General features: G+C 38.5%; 1 protein-coding gene across 7 annotated transcripts in view; it reads left to right on the forward strand.

Moving 5' to 3' along the window:
• sema6e (sema domain, transmembrane domain (TM), and cytoplasmic domain, (semaphorin) 6E) overlaps positions 1–18,878 on the forward strand; it is a 141,968-nt gene extending 123,090 nt beyond the window's left edge. For 5 of the 7 annotated variants that reach the window (XM_042741175.1, XM_042741173.1, XM_042741174.1 and 2 more), the window contains 3 exons: positions 445–495; positions 4,604–4,756; positions 14,792–18,878. In XM_042741175.1, the coding sequence (XP_042597109.1) occupies positions 445–495; positions 4,604–4,756; positions 14,792–16,068 (1,481 nt within the window). In that variant the 3' untranslated portion in view covers positions 16,069–18,878. The remainder of the gene's footprint in view (positions 1–444; positions 496–4,603; positions 4,757–14,791) is intronic. The other 2 variants (XM_042741177.1, XM_042741178.1) reach the window with 2 other exon arrangements.
• Positions 18,879–19,124: the final 246 nt, after the last annotated feature.

Raw genomic sequence — 19,124 nt, forward strand, 5'->3', positions numbered from 1 at the left:
TTGTTTTTTCTCTTTTCACATTGATGTGAAAAGATTTCTTTGTGAGATTTCATTTATTTTATTTTAATTATTTTCATATATTTTAAAGTTTTTACGCATTGTGCCAGAGTTAGCCTATTGCTAATTTTCATCGCCAGCCCCATATACAATAGATTCATGTATTGTGTGCATTCTTGTTCTGTAATTGCAAAAGGAAAGAAATTAAAGTGATCATTATGATTATAATACAAATATGCTTAGCCATAGTAAGAATGCTGTAATGCATGGCATCGAATAGCTTATTGCTTTATGCATCAGGACAGATCTAATATGTTACTATAAGACAACACTGTTCAATAAATAAACTGATTAATTTATAGTAAAAACACAATAAAGCATTCTTCTGCTGAGTAATAAAGTTCATTAGCCTGACTGTAGATTTTCTTCATCTAATTCTTTCTGCAGATGTCTTGGCCACGACTCGCAAGCAGAACCCTGCGGTGGACTCGGCGTACGGTCAGTGCTCTAATTCAATCACATAAGCTTTAAATTCAGTAATTCAAATTGCTTTAGTAAATGGTTACACTTTGTCCAGCCATAATCACAGGCATGCCCATATCCATTGACCATTTTAAAGCAGAAATTTTATGGCCAGCCATTATATTCTGCAAAGCTGGTGCCTTATATTCAACAATAGGCACAGATTGCTATAATTTTTTTCGCATTGTGTCACTGAGCTCTTGGTGTGGATATTACATATTTCTTTTTTTTTTGTATGCTTTTCACGCACACATGCATAAATCTTCAATCTGTCCCATTCTGACCTCTGAGCAGCTCTTACAACAGCTCACAGAGAGGCGATAGTTTCCCAGATCAATAGAGTCCGTTACACAAATGACCCGCAGTGAGTCTGCAGGCTGCAGATCTGGACGGCAGACAGAAATGTCCTGCAGGGCTGTGGGCCGTATCAGAGAGCTAGAGCTTTGGAGGAACAACCGAAAATCACAATCTGACAAATTAATTTTCTCACTGAGTGGATGTGTGACTGTGTGTGTGTGTGTGTGTGTGTGTGTGTGTGTGTGTGTGTGTGTGTGTGTGTGTGTGTGTGTGTGTGTGTGTGTGTGTGTCTGTGCGCGCGCGCGCGAGAGAGAGAGGAATAGAGGGTTTGTATGTTGTGATAGACGGTGCATGTGCATGAAAGATAGAGAGAGAGAGAGCATATGTGTGTGTTTTGGAAAGAGAGAGGAAGCGTGTGAAAGAGGGAGGGAAAGTGTGTGCACGTGTTGAATAGTGAAATAGAAATGTGCAAGGTTTGTTTTTCTTTTTTTGCAAACTGTATTATATTTCAGACAGTCATGAGCGAATACTAGCTGACAGCTGGCCTGTGTGTGTGAAAGTGTGTGTTAACATCCCTGGGTGGCGTTGTCTGATTTTGCTTCTAAAACGTGCCAGTGAATGCAGTGTGATCCGGGTCATAGCATTGTACCCCACACAATGCACTCTGACTCGCTTTCACACACACACTCATCAGAGCTCCCCGTCCTTTGTGGATGAAATAAAATATCCAGTATATTTCTCAAAATCCTTGTATTACCATCTGGATTAGTCACACGAGGTTATTAGCGCAGATGAGTTTTAGTAAATAATAACATTTCCAAGTCACCTGCTTTGTTCTGTTCTAATCTTCAGCTAATGAATCAGTGGCACTGTTTTCTGAGCTGATTATAGTAACAAAATATTTCTAAGATGCCCTGCTATCTGTCCATCAGCCAGTTAGAGAGAAGTGAATAACTCCCCGCATTGTCTTTCTGTCTGTTTTTACAGTATTAGAGCAAAGGGAGAAAAGGTAGATAGTTGATGGATGGAAAGAAGGGAGAAAGGAAGGTCGGGGGGAAGTATAATTATAAGAAAGGATAGAAGAATAGATGAAGAGAGGAAGAAAGTGAGGAAGAGTAGGATAGATGAAGGAAGAAAGAAAAAAGAACGGATTAAAAAAAGAAAGAATAAATTCATGACAGATGAAAGAATATATTAATGATGGAAGAAAAATATTGATGGAGAAAGAATAGATTCACTAAGAACAGATTCACAAAGAAAGCATTGATTCATGAAGAAAGAATAGATTCACTAAGAATAGATTCACAAAGAAAGCACTGATTCGTGAAGGAAGAATAGATTCACTAAGAATAGATTCACAAAGAAAGCACTGATTCATGAAGAAAGAATAGATTCACTAAGAATAGATTCACAAAGAAAGCACTGATTCGTGAAGGAAGAATAGATTCACTAAGAATAGATTCACAGAGAAAGCACTGATTTGTGAAGAAAGAATAGATTCATTAAGGATTAAAAAATAAAGAAGAAAAATAGATTTGTGAAGGCAGAAAAAATAAATTCATGATAGATGAAAGAATAGGTTAATGAAGAAAGAACAGAAAGAATAGATTAATTATAAAGAATAGATTGACGAAGAAAATAGATTCATAAAGAAAGAATTTATTCATGAAGAAAGAATAGATTAATTAAGGAGGCAAGGACAAATAGAGGAAGGAAGAATAGATTGATGAAGGAAGGAAGGAAGGAAGAAAGAATAGATTATGGAAGGACTGAAAAACCCTAACCCTAAGGAAAGAGTTTAAAGAAGGGAGGAATGAAGGATGTGAGATGGATCAGAGAGGAAACAATGAAGGCAGAAAGGAAGGAGAGAGGATGGGCTGTAGTGTCATGGAGGTGTGGGACACCGGCTGGCATGTCCCGGTGCTCCTCTCTGTGAAAGAGCACACAGTGGGTGCACGCATTCAATGAGCTTCCCCACCGCTTCATTCAGCTGCCACAGCTCCTGGAAATGACACGGCAGTGCAGCTCCTCACCTCACGCTGAGACAAAGCCTCCCACGGCACCTCGGCACGGTAATTACAGCTCTACCTGCATTCAAGAGAACTTGTTACATCCTCAGAACTCTCGCCTTCTTCCCACTGTGTGATAAAGCCATCCCATTGTGAAAGGTGGACCTGTTTTCCGACAGCTCTTTTCTTCCAGCACCCTTTAAATAGAATGGAAACAGAGCAATAATAAAAGCATCCCATGTGCCAGCCTCGAGCTCTCTGTTGATCGGTCACTGTGTGGCACAGATGGCAAGATGACAGGCTTTATTTAGAGGTGGGCAGGCGGAGGATGGGCTCTGCGTTTGGCCGCAGACAACCGGCTGCTGCTCAAGAGTACTGTGTGCCGCTACATTAAGCATTAGTCTGGTGATGGAGCTCTTCACAGCAGCCCAAGCCAGAGGACGCTGAGTCTTTCAGAAGGAGAACACCGCAAGGTCATTGGTACTTAAAGTCGCCCGGGAACGAGGAGAGCTAAATCTCTGAATCAGACTTATGAGGATATCCTCAAAGTAAGTGGTCTGCAAGTATGTATAGGATCAGCACTTTCAGGGGGAATGGATGGAAAAGGAGAAAGGGAGGGGAAACTGTTCAAAAAGAAGCTTCTGTGAGATTAGCTCAGCTCAGATCAGATGCCTCCAAGTCCAAGATTCGATTCTGCAATACTCTGGGGCTAGAAATTCATGCGGTGGCACAACAAAACAAGGAAAATGTTTTATTGATTTTGCTGCAAGATGTTTTTTTTTTTTTTTTTCATGTTTTACGTGATTTGTACTGTGATTTCTATAGCACCCTTCACATAAACTTTACAACTTCTGAAATCTTTTACTAAGCTATTTAAAGGGATAGTTCACACAAAAATGAAAACTCAATTTACTTAATTTACTCACCCTCATGTTGTTATAAAGGCATACAACTTGCTTCTTCAACAGGAATGCAAAAGGTGTGGGGGTTTTTGTTTGTTTGGGTTTTTTTTTTTTTTTTTTGATCATCCACTCAATGAAAGTCAGTGGGGTCTAATGCAGTTTTCAGTTCTATTAATATTATGTTATATTATATATTGATATTTAAAGTTACTTTATTTTATATTTTCAGTTTTCATTTTCGTTTTTTGTGATTTTATGTGCTTTTGTCATTTTTATTTAGTTTTTTTAATATATATATTTCTTACATTACTAAAACAAAAATGAAATAAGAATTAATGTCATTTTACTTTCTAAATAAACTTATATTGATTCAGTTTAAACCTGTTTTAGTATATTAGTTTTTTTCATATAATATGTGTATTTTATTTAGTTTCAGCTTTTTTTCAATTAATAAAAATGATCTTTGATAATTAGTTTTATTTAATAATAACATTTGTTGTTTTGGTCCCCATCGACTATCATTATGTGGACAGTTCTTTAAAAAATCTGTTATTACTCCCATGTTACTCCAAACCTGTATGACTTTCATTCTTCTGTAGAACATAAAGAAAATATTTTAAAGAATTTTTTGGAAGTCAGTGAGGTCCAAAACAATCACAAAAAAAAAATCTTATTTTGTGTTTAACAGAAGAAAGTAAATCATAAATTTGTTAATGGCATGAGAGCGATGACAGAATTTTCATTTTTGGGTGAACTGATATTGTACAAATTGGAAATATGTTGAACTTATTTAAATGGATGTTTTCCTGATTTAAAATGCATTTCATGGATATTTCTCATAAGTAACTTTGTTGCCCCCTTCCAATACAACCACAGGAAAGACCTCACCCACAAGCGCCAGCACAACCAATCAGGGGCCAGCTCTGCCTAAAGTCAATGGTGTCTCTGAGACAGGTACCCGCCCCGAGGAGGGGAGGCGGGGAGGGCAGGGTTCTCCTGACTTGAAGCCAGGCAGTGTGGAGATGGAGGGTAAGGGGGTGGGGAGAGGCCCTTGGCCTGTTGTCTGTCTTCTAGCTTCCCTTTATCCCAAGTTTAAACTTTTCTAGCGCTGTATTGGATTCCGCTGCATGACCCCACAGCTGCACACGAAACAAAATACACTCACAAAGAAACAAGAATAAAAGAATCCCAAATAATCAAAGCAAAGTGCACACTCATACACACGACTTGAAGAAGCAAACAAATTCTCTTTCCTAAAAAACCCTTTGAGTCAGGCAATCTGCAAGTCTGTGTTCGTCGCATTCGACCTATCCTGTTGTTTCTGCTAGACAAACAAAAAGAATGAATTGTCTGCAGTCCTCTTTGTAGTTTTAATACATTTAAGTCTGCCCTACATCTCCAAAGGTACTTTGTCTGGATTCCACTCATGTGTCCCTGGCTGAAGTTCGCTAGAATCCAGCAAAATGATCATAAATCCTGCGCCCGCTGCTATGATCATCCACTCAGCCTGTAATGAGAAGCACCAGCAGTCGATAAATAAGCAGCGACTACAGGCCCACGGGCAGACTCCGCCTGATAGAAATTTCCAGCGTGCAATCTATTCAGCCGTTCGGTCAAGAGCAGTCACACGCTCGTGCAATCAAATGACCCGCAGACTGGAGAAGTTCAGCGGTTTAGTCACAACGCACCTTATATCTCCCTCTTTTCAGTTCTCAACTAGTCCCTCAATTTTAATATCCCTGATGTTGAGAGGTAATGTGTTAATACACACAGACTATTGTGAACCTCAGAGGGCTGATGGTTTTCACACCCTGCCTTTATGTGGCATTATATAGTCTAGCTGATTAAATTAAAACTGTACAATGGCTGCTTTCAGTTCAAGCAACAGTTTCTTATATGCTTTTGGCATTTCAGACCAGAGTATGTAAGTAGTGCTGAATAGATAGTTTGTCACACTTTGTCTTTTAATGAAAATATTCTTCAGTTGATTCCGTTTATTCAATATTTTGTCATGCTGTATTCATTAATTTAAATAAATATTGGTGAAAAAAATAAAATTAATATTCAAACATTCTGTATATTAACTTAAACCTTTTTAAATTTATCAAAAATATAATACTGAAATAATTTTACGAGTACACCGTTATAATTATACCTTTATGCTTTATTCATTGTCAGTGTTTCAAGCGTGTTGTTACAGAAAGAGTAAATTCACAATGTGACTTACAGTACAAATTCTTCACGTGCTCTTTTTGTCATTTTGTGCAGATGCAAGCTGTAATATTATGTAATGTTGATTAATCTTATTAATAGGATGCGTTTGGGTGAGTTCATTAATCCAGTTAGAAAAGCACTTCAGTTTACTGGTGTTCATTCATCGTTCAGCTTCAGCTCAAGTGGTTTATTCAGCAGCATTATAGACTTTTATTGGATCATACAAAAGAGTTATATAGATTTTTCCTATTCAAAAACATTGTTAGTGTCTGAGATTTTTTGTTCTGCTTTATATTTTTGTAAACTTTATCTATTATTTAAAATATATTTGTTGTATATTAATAATCTTTGTGATATTTTCGTGCTGTCTTTATTATGGAAAAAAAAACTTAACATTTTTGTCAGTAATTTCACTGACCAAAGTAAAACTCATAACTAGATCTCAATTATATGAGCTGTTAGTTAAAATGTCATTTGCTAATGATTCAGTCTTTTGCTTTATTCACAGTCTGCGTCATTACAGTTTATTTTAGTGCACAGGGTCAGAGTCAAGCGATCCATTCCATTCCTACGGCTTTAGGTAGTGTTGACTTAAGCATGCATGGCTGAAATCTCTCTCCCTCTATATATATATATATATATATATATATATATATATATATATATATATATAAAAAAAAGGAGAGCGATAATGATGTCTGCCGAAGCTAAACCTCTATTTGTTCTAAGGTGGCAGTTGCCGAGTCCATCCGCTCGTTAATGTTATTTTAAACACACCTTCTCGCAGGTCATACACACAGTCCAATAAGTGCTATGATGGCAGGAACTCTGGCCCCCTGATAATTTGCGTGAGTGTTGGAGGACGGACTGCCATGAGGGGGTGGGCGAATTCTGAAACTCATTAAAACACAGTCGAAGATGAACTGACAATGAACTCCGGCTGAACTGCAGGCTGAAGATGCATTCAGTCCTGCAGAGAGCCTATTAATACCACGGCAGGGGGAGAAACAAAGAGAGAGCCTGAGGTTTAGGGAGTTGGCGAGAGATGGAAATATGTTGAAATTGGGTAGAAGACATTGAAGCTTCCACATTGAGAAAGTGGAAGGATAATGGAAAAAAACGGAGTGAGAAATCTGCTGATTTTAATTCCAATCACACACCAAAACTAGGCTCGGCAAACGCAGGTGTGGTAACTGCTTTAATCGACTTTCTAGGAGCTCAGCTCCCGAAAAGAGCAAAGTTAACGTCCTTCTCATTAAAGTGTTTCACTTGTAAATGTCACAGTCAGCCTGTCGCCCGTGTAGCCAGAGTCAGGTAATAATGTCCATCACCAAAGGTCACAAAAAAAATAGATCCCGTTTTCTCTGAAAAATTCTCTTTATATCAAGCCAGCACATGCCCTGACACATGCAGACTCGACACACAGGCTATTAAATAGTGCACACACACTAGTTATTTCTAAAGAACTGTGGGCTCATACGGTGCTCGGATCCATATAATGCGCTTCCTAAAACCCTCTGCCCCCCTCTCCTTTTCCTTGCCCCTTCCCTCTCTTCCTCCGGTCCTTCTGACTGGAGAGATGTAGTGTTCTGTTAACCTGCCTGTTTTTTCAGACTAATGCTTCACCTTCTTAAGTTCTTAATTCCTCTCTTATTTTCCCCCTCTGGGTTTAGTTTAGAGTCTCGTAAAGCCTGAGCTCTGTAGTCCGACTTTAGGATTATGGCCTTCAGCTTTTTTAGTTCTTCTAGAACTGTCTGTCGAGTCTTTTTTATGTCTTAAATAGTTCATAATTTTCTTCTAAGGATTAGAGATACTTGAGCAGCTCAGGCTTCAGAGTGAGGCTGTAGCGAGTTCGATTGTTTCCCGCATGCTTGTTTGCTTCTCTAGGGTCGTAAGATCTCTAGCTTGAGCGGCCGCTGGCTTTCATTGAGTTTTCGCATTTCCCTGTCTGCTTGTGTGGTGTGTCAGAAAGTATGTGTGAATCCGCTGCATGAATCTAACGTCATCTCTCGATTGAAAGCGCGTCTTCAGTTTGCTGAAGAGAAGAGTCGCTCTCTTATCAGATACCTGCTTTATTCGGCTTTGAATGCATGATGCATCGTATTATGCATGATGTTTTGAAATGTTATGTTCTGTAAAATGTGTTGACTTTTGTGGATTCTAAAGGTCCTTTCACATGATTCGCATCAAGCTTATCCAGTGCATTGAAATCTACAATGTTACCCCTGAAACTGCAATGCTCAAACTTGTTCACTGCTAACCTTTCCAAGCACAGCCAATGATTACTGGACAGTTTACATGAGGTATCATTACATGGATGGTATTGTCACAGAAATTAGTTATACAGCAACCCCAAAAGAATGTGGAATTTCAAGGGAAAAAAACAATTTGTTGTATTATTTAACATTTATTTACTTAAATATATGTGATATAAAATGCCTTTTAGTTTTTTTAATAATAATAAAATAATAATAATAGCCAATCAAAACAATTGCTTGGACTTTTTTTGTTTTTGTTAACTTGTTTGCTAACAATATATGATTTATATATAATAACCCACATAATAATGTTTCTCTTGCTACCTAGCAATCTCTTATTGTCTCTCCTCGATGACTTTATCCACATCGTTTTCATGTGAAGGTAAAAAACGGCACATGCGCTTCTGTTAAGATCAAGCCCTGATGCGAGTTATGTGAAAAGGACTTAACTGATTATTAATTGTATATGATCACTATACTGTATTTTAAGAAGGATGCTAATGTCCAAAGATGTTAATAATACTACTTTCATGTCAATTCCTATCAAACCATTTACTTGCCAGAAAAATTACTTCATAAAAGCTGCAGAATCTATCAAATAAATCATTTAGGGGACAAGAGCACTGAGCTGAAAATGCAAATATATTCAGATAGAATATTTTCTCATTTCCTGCGTTCACAGATTCAGACGCGCTCAATTATTTACTTTTGTTTGCTGTTCTCTGTGTGCCTGCTCATATTGTCAATTATATTCCATCATGAGGTAAAGTAATACTCATCCATGTTTAATTTTCCAGCGGATTTCGCACTTCTGTGTGGAGATCAGATGATGTCAGTCACCTTTTGACTGAATTAATTTGCTCCCACTTTGGCATTTACTTATGTTGAACTAGATACAAAAGGGCTTGATTTCAACTTCTCATAGCCCTCTATAAAGCCATCTGGAAAGTTCTACAGACAAGGCAACATTGTTCAGCAGTGTATTTGTAAAAGCCTCTTAGCCAAGACCCCACAGACTTTTATGACTATTTCTGAAGGCTGATCATTTCCCATCCACTTGATGGTACACAAATGAAATGTAAAGCTTTTTACAATTTAAAATGTTTAACTCGCCAAGTACTACACTACTAAAGAACCTCTTGGTTTGAAAAAGCAATATGGGTGGCAAAAAACCCATCTGCGTGATTACAACTACATTATTCCCAGCTTCAGGATCTCGGCATGTCCTGCTTATTCCACATGCAGCTCGAGAAAGATTATTTATGACAGCATTGCTGCTTTCACATCAGCACAGAAACACTAGATGTAATTGGGTAATCAAGAAGCAAGACTATTGAATGCCCTGGAAAGCCATGAGCCTAACACAAACTAATTATTAACTTCTCCTAAAAACAGTGAGTGATGGCCAATATACTTAAAAAAAATAAAAGGGGGTTTTCATTGTGATGAAACCATTTATTTCTTAGTGTTATGAACATTCAAATAACTTTAATATCCATTTTCATATTAAATGTGTGATGGAAAGGTTCTACGGATGTTGAAATTTTCTTCAAGGAACAATAGATGCCAGAGACTATGCTTTAACAGTGTAGTCTCCTTACAGATGAGATTCCTTCTCAAAACAGAAAACCTGAAGATCTACATAGATGTAGTCCCCCAGGAAAAGGCTGTTTTCTTCTCCCCTTTGTTCTGAGATAAAGAGCAGAAACTGAACAACTATAGCCCTTGAAGCTCTGTGACTCCTAGGATCCCACTATCACCAAATGGGCCTGATCCATTCAGTGATATCAAATTTATGGTGCATAAAATGTTCCATTCCCGAGCCTTTCACAGGCAATCAGCCACACACAGAGAGCGGGAGAAAAGGATAGACGCCAACAAAGCATTTAAAGAAACTTGGGTTTGTGTGTGAAAATGTTAAAGGGATGGTTCACCCAGAAATGAAAATTCTGTACCATATACCATTTATGTTCCAGAGAAAAGTCATATGGGTTTGGAACAACATAAATGTGAATAAATGATGACAGAATTTACATATTTGGGTGGGGTATAACTTTACAGAATAAAAAAATCAAATACTATTTCTTGTGTTTTTACCACTAGCCCACAGCAGTTCATTTAATGATGTTATACTCATAGGTTATATTTCATACTTGTTGAGCTTCACTAATAATACAATTCTGCCCTCCTAATAGCTTTTGATAAAAGTCCCATCTAAAAGTAATTTATATATGAATTTGCCATTAAAAAGGCCTTTGTCTGGCAAGTTTCTCCATATTTTACAGATAAACAAGCCTGACTGAGATTACGTGTGTTCCAGACATGGAGACTTGTTCTGCTGCTCTTGCTAAGGTTCAAATAATTTCAACTGAGGCCAAAACAGAAGCTGTTTTAATGTCATTATTATATAAATGGTGATAACCAAATTTTACTCCATTTCTTTTATCTTAAATGAACATGTTAACTTTGGCAGCCCTAGAATATACATACTTATATTTTAGCAGAGCTTTGAGTGATTGCTCACAAGTCTGCTTTCAATTAAACACACTTTTTTTGCCCTTCAGCTTTTTATGGATGTCTCCAGCACTTCTTTCTCCCACTCTCCAGTTCTTTGAGAAGGAGTTACTAGGGTTTTGACAGAGGCCTACACAATCCCTCACACAGCCGAAAGGAAGATTGAAAGACTTAGAGTTTTCACCACTGAAAATCTGTCACTCATTTCTCCCCACTACTTCACTCTATCAACCTCTTTTCTTCTCCCCACTCTCTGACTCTCAGTACCATTCATTTTTTCCCTCTCCTCTCCTTTCTCAATAAATCTTTTTTTACAGTGGTCATCGTCCTCAGTTCTCTCTATCCCTTTTCTCTCCTCTTCATGCTTGTTCTCTTTCTTTGAGTCAGTGAGGAGTTATTGGATTTTTGACAGAGGTCTATACAATTCACAGCCAGGAGAAAGTGAAAGCACCTCCCTCTCCTCTCTTCCCCACCCGCTCTTATACTTTCAGTACTACCATGTTGATTTTCATTCATTCTTTGTATTTTTACTATGCACTTATTTCGAATATACATTTTTTTTACTTTCTTCATTTGTTCCTAATTTGTTTGTTTTTATTTTCATGTATTTTGTTTTATATATATATATATATTATTAAATATTTTCAATGATATGCTTTTTTTTTCTCTTGCACTCTCTTCTTTTTTCAATAATTCTCTGTCCTCTATTCTTCTGCTTTCTTTTTTTTTTAATTCTCTGTTTGATTGTCTTTTGGCAAAGTTAGGTCTGTATTATGCCTGTCCCTGTTCTTCACATATTTATGCTATATTTAGCCTCTGTTCTGCCATGATTCTTTAAAAGGGAGATAAGCCGGCAGCCAAAAACTCTTATATAGTTTTTTATTTATTTATTTTTTACTGATGATCATCTTGTTTGCATAACTGAAAATAACTGACCCAATTGCAAAGTCAACTAGATATATACTTAAAGTATTTAAAGATATACAGTACTATGCAGAAGTATTAGGCCATTAGTATTTTCACCAACAACAACAAAAAAAAAAATGTTTTCAAGCCAGTTATTTCTATATGTTGCTTTAGTGTGTCAGTAGGAAATAACAGTTTACATATCCAAACATTCCTTTTGCCATTGATTGTAATAATCCAGTGAGATTTTTGTATGCACAAGGAGTCTGACAACAACCAGTGCTCCACAGAGATCAAATCTTATCATCATCCAGTCTGTCTGGGATTACATGAAGAAACAGGAAAAAATGGAGACAGACTAAATCCAGAGGAACTGTGGCAATGTCTTAAAGATGCTACAAGAAACCCACCTACAAAGCTACAGTACTGTGAAAAGTTTTAGGCGCTTGTGTAAAAATGCTGTAAAGTGAGGGTGCTTTCAAAAATGATGCCATAAATAGATTTTATTTATCAATTAACTAAATCAAATCAACATTTGGTGCGACCACACTTTGCATTTAAAACAGCTTTTGTCCTAGGTGCACTGTTGCATAGTTTTTCAGGAAGCTTTACAGGAAGGTTTCTTGTAGCATCTTGGAGATGTTGCCACAGTTCCTCTGGATTTAGTCTGTCTCAGTTTTTCCTGTTTCTTCATGTAATCCCAGACAGACTGGATGATGTTGAGAGTTGTTGTCAGAATCCTTGTGTATCCAAAAATTTCACTGGATTATTACAATTAATGGCAAAAGGAATGTTTGGAAAAGTAAACTGTTATTTCCTACTGACACACTAAAGCAAAATATAGAAATAACTGGCTTAAAAACATTTTTTTTGTTGTTGGTGAAAATACTAATGGCCTAAAACTTTTGCACAGTACTGTATATTTATTTATTATTATATATATTTAAAGTTTATCTGTATTTATAAATTTATTTTCAGTTTTTGTGTCTGTGAAAATTCTACTATTCCATTGTTAACTTGAATATAGTGCTATAAAGTGTTAGCATACATTCAGCCTGGTATTTTATTTTGATACTGATGAATTAAAATTAAGATTTAATGTCTAATTTGTGCTTTAAAAAATTTCCTTTGGAAGTATTAGTGTACTGTACAAAAAGCTACTGAGTCATGAAAGAGGACTACAAACCTGTTGTGACACTAAAAGTGTGTGTTTGTGAGTCACCCATCGCGTAGCATATGCCGGCCCTCAGTGCTTCCCAGGGGCCAAAGACCTCCGTTTATAGACCAGCAGAAAGCAGACGAATGAGTCAGAGGAAGATAAAGGTCCCTTCTATTATTCATAACATCTTCCGGTATATTTGCACGTAAGTCTGTTATAGCTTGCAAGAAAATGAGGCAAACTCTGGCAGGTCTATTAGAAGACTGATTCTGTTGTATGTAAACATTAAACATGTCAGTTATGATGCCACAGAAAAAAAAAATGAAAAAAAAAAAACCGTTACATGCTTCCAATAACTATTCTGTGAGACATGGAGATGTATGCGCACTAGGCTACTCTTTTAGAAGTTTACTTAGCTATAACTCATTCTGGTTTGCATCTATAAACAGTTAGGCAGAAACATTTTTACAGGAGAGAATTGAGTTGGCGGGATGCTTTCCTCCTGCTATAGCTATGCACAGATGCTGCTCTGCTAATGTTTGTATTGATGCCTGAAGGAAGATTATCCTTGTTTTCCTCACATAGAGTTATTATGCATTCATAGTTGTATTTTTGCTTGCAACAGCTAGAAAAGGCACAATAGCGTCTCTCTCGCTCTCTCCCTAACTCGATAACTAACAAACGGTGGTCCACCCACTCTGTTCTTACACTGTGTGTTGTTGTTATTGTTGTTATTGCTGTTAACTGACGTGACCATCAGTAAGACTTTGTTGGCCTTGCCAAATGTCTTAAGCAGCTAATAACATCTTTTAAGCTATCTTTAGTTTTGGCTCTCTACAGTGTGCAACAAATGTTGCCCTTTAGACATTTTCAGACATTGATAAGATAAAGGTGTAATAAATTGTAATAAACAGATATTTGAAACTTTTTCCATGAATATCTTTTTATTATTTTAAAATAGGGCTCAAAATAAGAATTTACTTCCTGTATGTTAGCTTTGATTAGCAAGTTATTCGCATTTATTTATCTATTCTTTTTTCTAGCTTTAACTTTACTAGCTATATTAGTTCTCTAGCTGTTATTTATGGATAATTTGTTCATTTATTTTCATCTTTGTACCCATCCATCTATCTATCCATCTTGCTTTCTTTCACTTCTTTTCACTTTCATGGCTGTGATGTGTATAAATAAATCATTGGCTGCTTTTACAAAAGTAAGATGAGCCATTTTACATGTCCCACCCAAATTTCCAGTTCCAATATATTAACACTGTAAAGGAATCTGTGCTCGTCAAGTGATTTCATGGGGTCTTTGTTGTATTAAAATTAACAGGACATAACATTTAGTTTCTAAGCTGACACTTTTTTACCAAAGCAGCTTACAGCTCATTGTAAAATATTTCTAGATGTAAAATCCCTCTAACAGCAGATTTTCCGTTTTCTGGCTCTCTTATAAATAAAGAAGAAACAGAAAGAAGAACAGAAAAAATGAGAAAAATAAGGAAAGGCTGACTGCGCAGATGGCAGTGGGAGTTACTAATTATCTGAGCATGCACATGTTAGCGAAATCACCTCTACCCTCAGCTCATTAAGACCGTAAGGTGGTCTGTGCATTCATTTAATTTGCAGTCACTGAAAACATCTCCATATCATTTTCGCACCACCTTAATGCCATATGCAGCTCAGTGTAGAACAGCACAATCAGCTGTGAGTCAAGCACCTAGCACTGCTGCTCTTGAGACTGTGGCTAATGAGAGAACCACTTAGCTCCCTACAAGACCATTTGCAATTGTTCTTGAGGCTCTAGCGCTATCTGATGTTGAACCAATGAGCATTTACAGATTGATTCTGAACAGCCTGCTCAGCCAGCGCTCTGCTTTGTTTGTCAGCAGTTTCTAACATGAATAGAAGTCTACTAAGAACTCTCCAGACTCTCACAGTTAAAAGCTTACCTAACTGGCACCTCACTGTGTCTTTACAGTGCACTCATCTCGCTCTCTTCCCCTCTCTGCAGGAGTGCGTCGACCCCCTGAGGTAGATAAGTCCAACCACAGTGTTCACTACACTCTGCTCATTGCGTGTGTCCTGGTGGCGTTTGTCCTGGGAGCTTTCCTCTCCGGATTCCTCGTTTCCTGTTACTGCAACCACAACGTGAACAAGACCAAAAGGCTGTCGAAAGATCCAGAAGCACCAATCCCACATGCTCTGTCCCTGCGCAGCCTGGCCAAGCTAAACGGCTTGCTGGAGGGCCAAAACAAAGACGAGAAGCTGGAGGTATCTTCACCCAAACTCTACAACTCTTTCTTTGCGAATGGAAAAGAGCAGGCGCATCGGAGGAATGCCCATCATGCTGCCATGACAGAACTTATTCACCCACATCATCATCACTCTGCAGAGCTCTCTGGCCTTCCCACACCTGATTCAACGCCAGAGCTCCCAATCAAGAGTATGAAGGCCTTCAAGAACCAATGGGAGAAGAATCAAAACTGCAATAACGCTAAAGAACCCAAGTCCCATAACATGGGAGCATCTCGGGCAACCACTGGAATGCAGCATCAGATTTTCCCCTTCTCCCAAGGACTGACCAACGGACAAGTACTTGGTAGCTCAGCACACATGGAGGAGCGCAAAGTCCACAATGCGGAGCGTGTGGCAAGCCAGCCATATCACTGCTACCCGCACAAGATTGTGGACGTCACCTCGCTCGACGAGCTTCTGAAACACATCCATGAAATCAATGTGGCTACAGGCAAGAGTCCCACTGTCCTCACCTCGTCCATGTCAGCCAACGCCGGTCAGATGGCGTTCGCAAACCGCGTACAGCCACAGATCCCGGAAACAGAGTCTGCACCGTACTACAGTTCCTCCACACTTCCTCGGGACAGCCTAACTCGCCGCATGGATGTCCCACCAGAGATTCCTCCCCATCATCAATCTACTCTAGAGAGAGTGTCCCGTCACCCATCTCAACGGCACTCTTTGATAACCACTCCCAAGATGCCCAGCGGGGGCGTGGTGCCACGGCAGCACAGCTTCAACCAGCGCAGCGCCCATCAGCCCCTCCTGCTCTCTCGAATGAACTCTAACGGCAGTAGTTCGGGTTGCGACGTATGGCACCCACTCATCCCTAATGGATACCTATCTCGCCAACATAGCTACAGCGAGCAGCCAGAAGTCCACCGTGGAGCTATTGTCCGTCGGACAGCCTCGCTCAAGCCCGACGTCCCGCCTAAACCGCTGTTCATCCCTGCTAGCTCGCCTGTCAACCAGGCAGGGAAGTTCAACTACTGAACGATGGAGAAGAAAAGCCTGTGGTTTTTCGTAAAAGGCAACTCGACCTCTCAGAAGTTGTGGTCATGAACAATAAAAAGACTGGATGAAAAACTTGCCTTTATGGGAAAAAATTCCTCTAGAGTTTGGCTGCCAGTGTTGTCGACTTTACATTTGAACTATAACTTGTTTTTCTCTGTTTCATGAATATATTTGTACCATATTGGTATTGCTCAGCTATTGGCCATTAGGAGAGGAGGAGTTTCAGGAGTCCACCTAGATTTAGGCTGCCACAGTGATAAGTGTGTGGCTTTACGGTGTTACTTTGGACTGTCTAGACAGGTGTCACTGATCCAAAACTCTGTATCTGAACTTTTATCCGAACAAGTGTGTACACGCCTTGTTTGATATTCTGATCTTTCTTGCTTTGGCTTAACTATTCTGTTGATGTAGAGTTGATGAACTGTGCCGATTCCAATTAGAAATGTGTATATATGCATGCGTGTGTGTGTGTGTGTGTGTGTGTGTGTGTGTGTGTGTGTGTGTGTGTGTGTATATACATACCCAGTGTATGTATCTGGATTACTGAAATGGTTTAGCCCCCTCAAGTTCCTTCGCCTTATTTTGAAAGCAGATGTGCTGTTGAAATGCCCACACAACTTGAAGTGATCTCTGTAAAATCCATAAGCAATAATCTCCCCCCCATTCTGTCCACTCCAGTGTAATGCAGTTATAACAACTCAAACTCAATAAAGTTCAAATTCAGATGATTACATATGGCTAGAGAAACAGTTACATCTGAACGCTCGGGCCCAAGTGAGGTGAATCAGTCTTAGTGTTATAAAGGAGATGTATGTATATATCTAAGAAGAATGTATTCTTTGTCTATACGCTGCAGAATCAGTGTGAGGTGCTCCAGTATTTACCCTTTGTCTCCTCTGTTAAAATCATTTAATTGGTGAAAGTGAATCCAAATTTGTAATCTCTTTTCAGTGGAAACATCAAACACTGTGTCCTATCCATGCGTGATAAACCGATAAAACTATCTCTTATATGTAAATCTTAAGTTTTTGTCTTGAACCATCTGTGACAACTTTATGTGTTCTATTATATGTAGCCCCGCCCACAGTGACATCTGATTGGTCTAAACTTCTGCTCCATAATCATCATTGGCTCTGCCATGAAGCAGTTTGTCACACTGAAACAGGTTGCACCTGGATAGGACACGGCATAAGAGTCCAGAACAAAAAGATTTCTTACTTTTGTCCTGAGTTATTCCTATATTATGTGAAAATGTATCGATATTAACACTAAAACAGTTTTGTGTAAATAGATGAACAATAACTAGCCAAATTTTAGTTGTTTGTGTAAATTTGTGCCTTATTTAATATGATGTGTTGGGGGGGGGGTGGCGGCAGAGTGGGAGAGGGGACATAAGAAAAGGGCAGAGAGGCCGTCATTTATCTTTTTATTTTTAATATTTGTATTTTTTTTTAAGCTTGGTTGTCCGTATGTCATAACTGTTGTAGATATATATTTCTAGATACTTTTGATATCCCCAGGCTGTGTGACGCTTTGCAATTCGGAACAGCATCTACATATTTTTCCCTCCAAAGAGACATATCTATCTATCTACAGTATCTGTCGTTCTATCGTTCTATCTATCATTCTATCTATCGTTCTATCATTCTATCTTTTGTTCTGTATAGCTATCGTTCTACCACTCTGTCATTTTATCTGTCATTCTATCATTCTGTCGATTGTTCTATCTATTATTCCATCATTCTTTCTATTGAAAAAATGTGTCCTATCTATTGCTCTGTGTATTTCTTTGTCTGTCTTTCATCTATCTATCTATCGATCATTCTATCGATTATTCTTTCTATCACTCTGTCTATCCTGTCTGTTTTTCTATGTATTGTTTTATGTTTTATCTCTTTTTCTTGCTTTCATGTTGAACTCAGCATTAGTTTAAGAAACCTGTGTCTTTACTGACAGGTTTGTTCTGAAATGTGTAAGATGTAAGATACGTGAACTTCTAAACTGCAGCGTATCTTCAGATCTTATGTTAAATGGCGAGAGCAAGACTTCTTAGGCTTTGCACTCTGTTTAGAGGAGAGACTTCTGTGTGTATGTGTGTGGGTGGGTGTGTGTGTGTGTGTGCGTGCACGCACTTTACGAGGAGTCCATATCAGTTGGCTGTAGTTCAAACGCATACCTCCCTTTGCTTTTCCCCAGTACTTCAGTCTGGCAGAGTAACTCAGAACAGTTCCTCTGCTCAAAGTCATCTTCATCTTCTTCTTCAGTCTGTCTTGAGACTCTATGATGTGTCGGCGTTTGCATAAATTTTTGGTGCTGGTCTGAGATACAGTTTTTATCATGTACACTTGAGTGAACCTTTCAGATTGGCTGCCTGTAACTGTGTGCTCTGTTTCCCCTCACAAAACCAAATGCAATGTCACATTTTAATAGACTGCTACCACATAATATGCATCCCAGGTGGAAAATGGACTGAGGGTTGAATCCCTGCACCGTCCTCGACGAAAATCCAGAGTGAGGAGACTGAGTGGAAAGAGACTGGTGTAGTTTCTTTGAATTTCTTTCTAAAGATATTATGATGGAAAGGGAACTGCGTGTGTCTGTTTTATCTGCTTTAACCATCGAGGTTTCTGTTATTGCACAGTGTAAATACAGTCCTGGAGTTTCCCAGGATTCAGTGCTCTGTTAATGATTACTATTGGGCAAAGCCCTATGGATTCTCCACCTCTGCTTTTATGGAATACTGTTGTATTTTCCTTATAACAGAAATAAATGAAAGATCATAACATGCATATTGTTTTACTGATTGATCATTTTGCAAAGTTTGTATGTTTTCCTTATTATCTGGCACTTTTCAGATGGCTTATGCATGGTATGCAGCAGCAGCAGCAAAAAAAAAAACACATTTGGTTGTAGTCAAGGTCTCCCAGCTCTCATGATGAAAAAATACAGCTGATTCTGGTGTTGTTGGCCAACCGCAGCTGCACTATTATAAGGATGCAATGGATGATGTTTACCATACCGCTCAAGGGCCAAAA

The sequence above is a fragment of the Cyprinus carpio genome, chromosome B16 (genome assembly GCF_018340385.1).
Source record: "Cyprinus carpio isolate SPL01 chromosome B16, ASM1834038v1, whole genome shotgun sequence".
In the NCBI taxonomy this organism is placed as follows: Eukaryota; Metazoa; Chordata; class Actinopteri; order Cypriniformes; family Cyprinidae; genus Cyprinus; species Cyprinus carpio.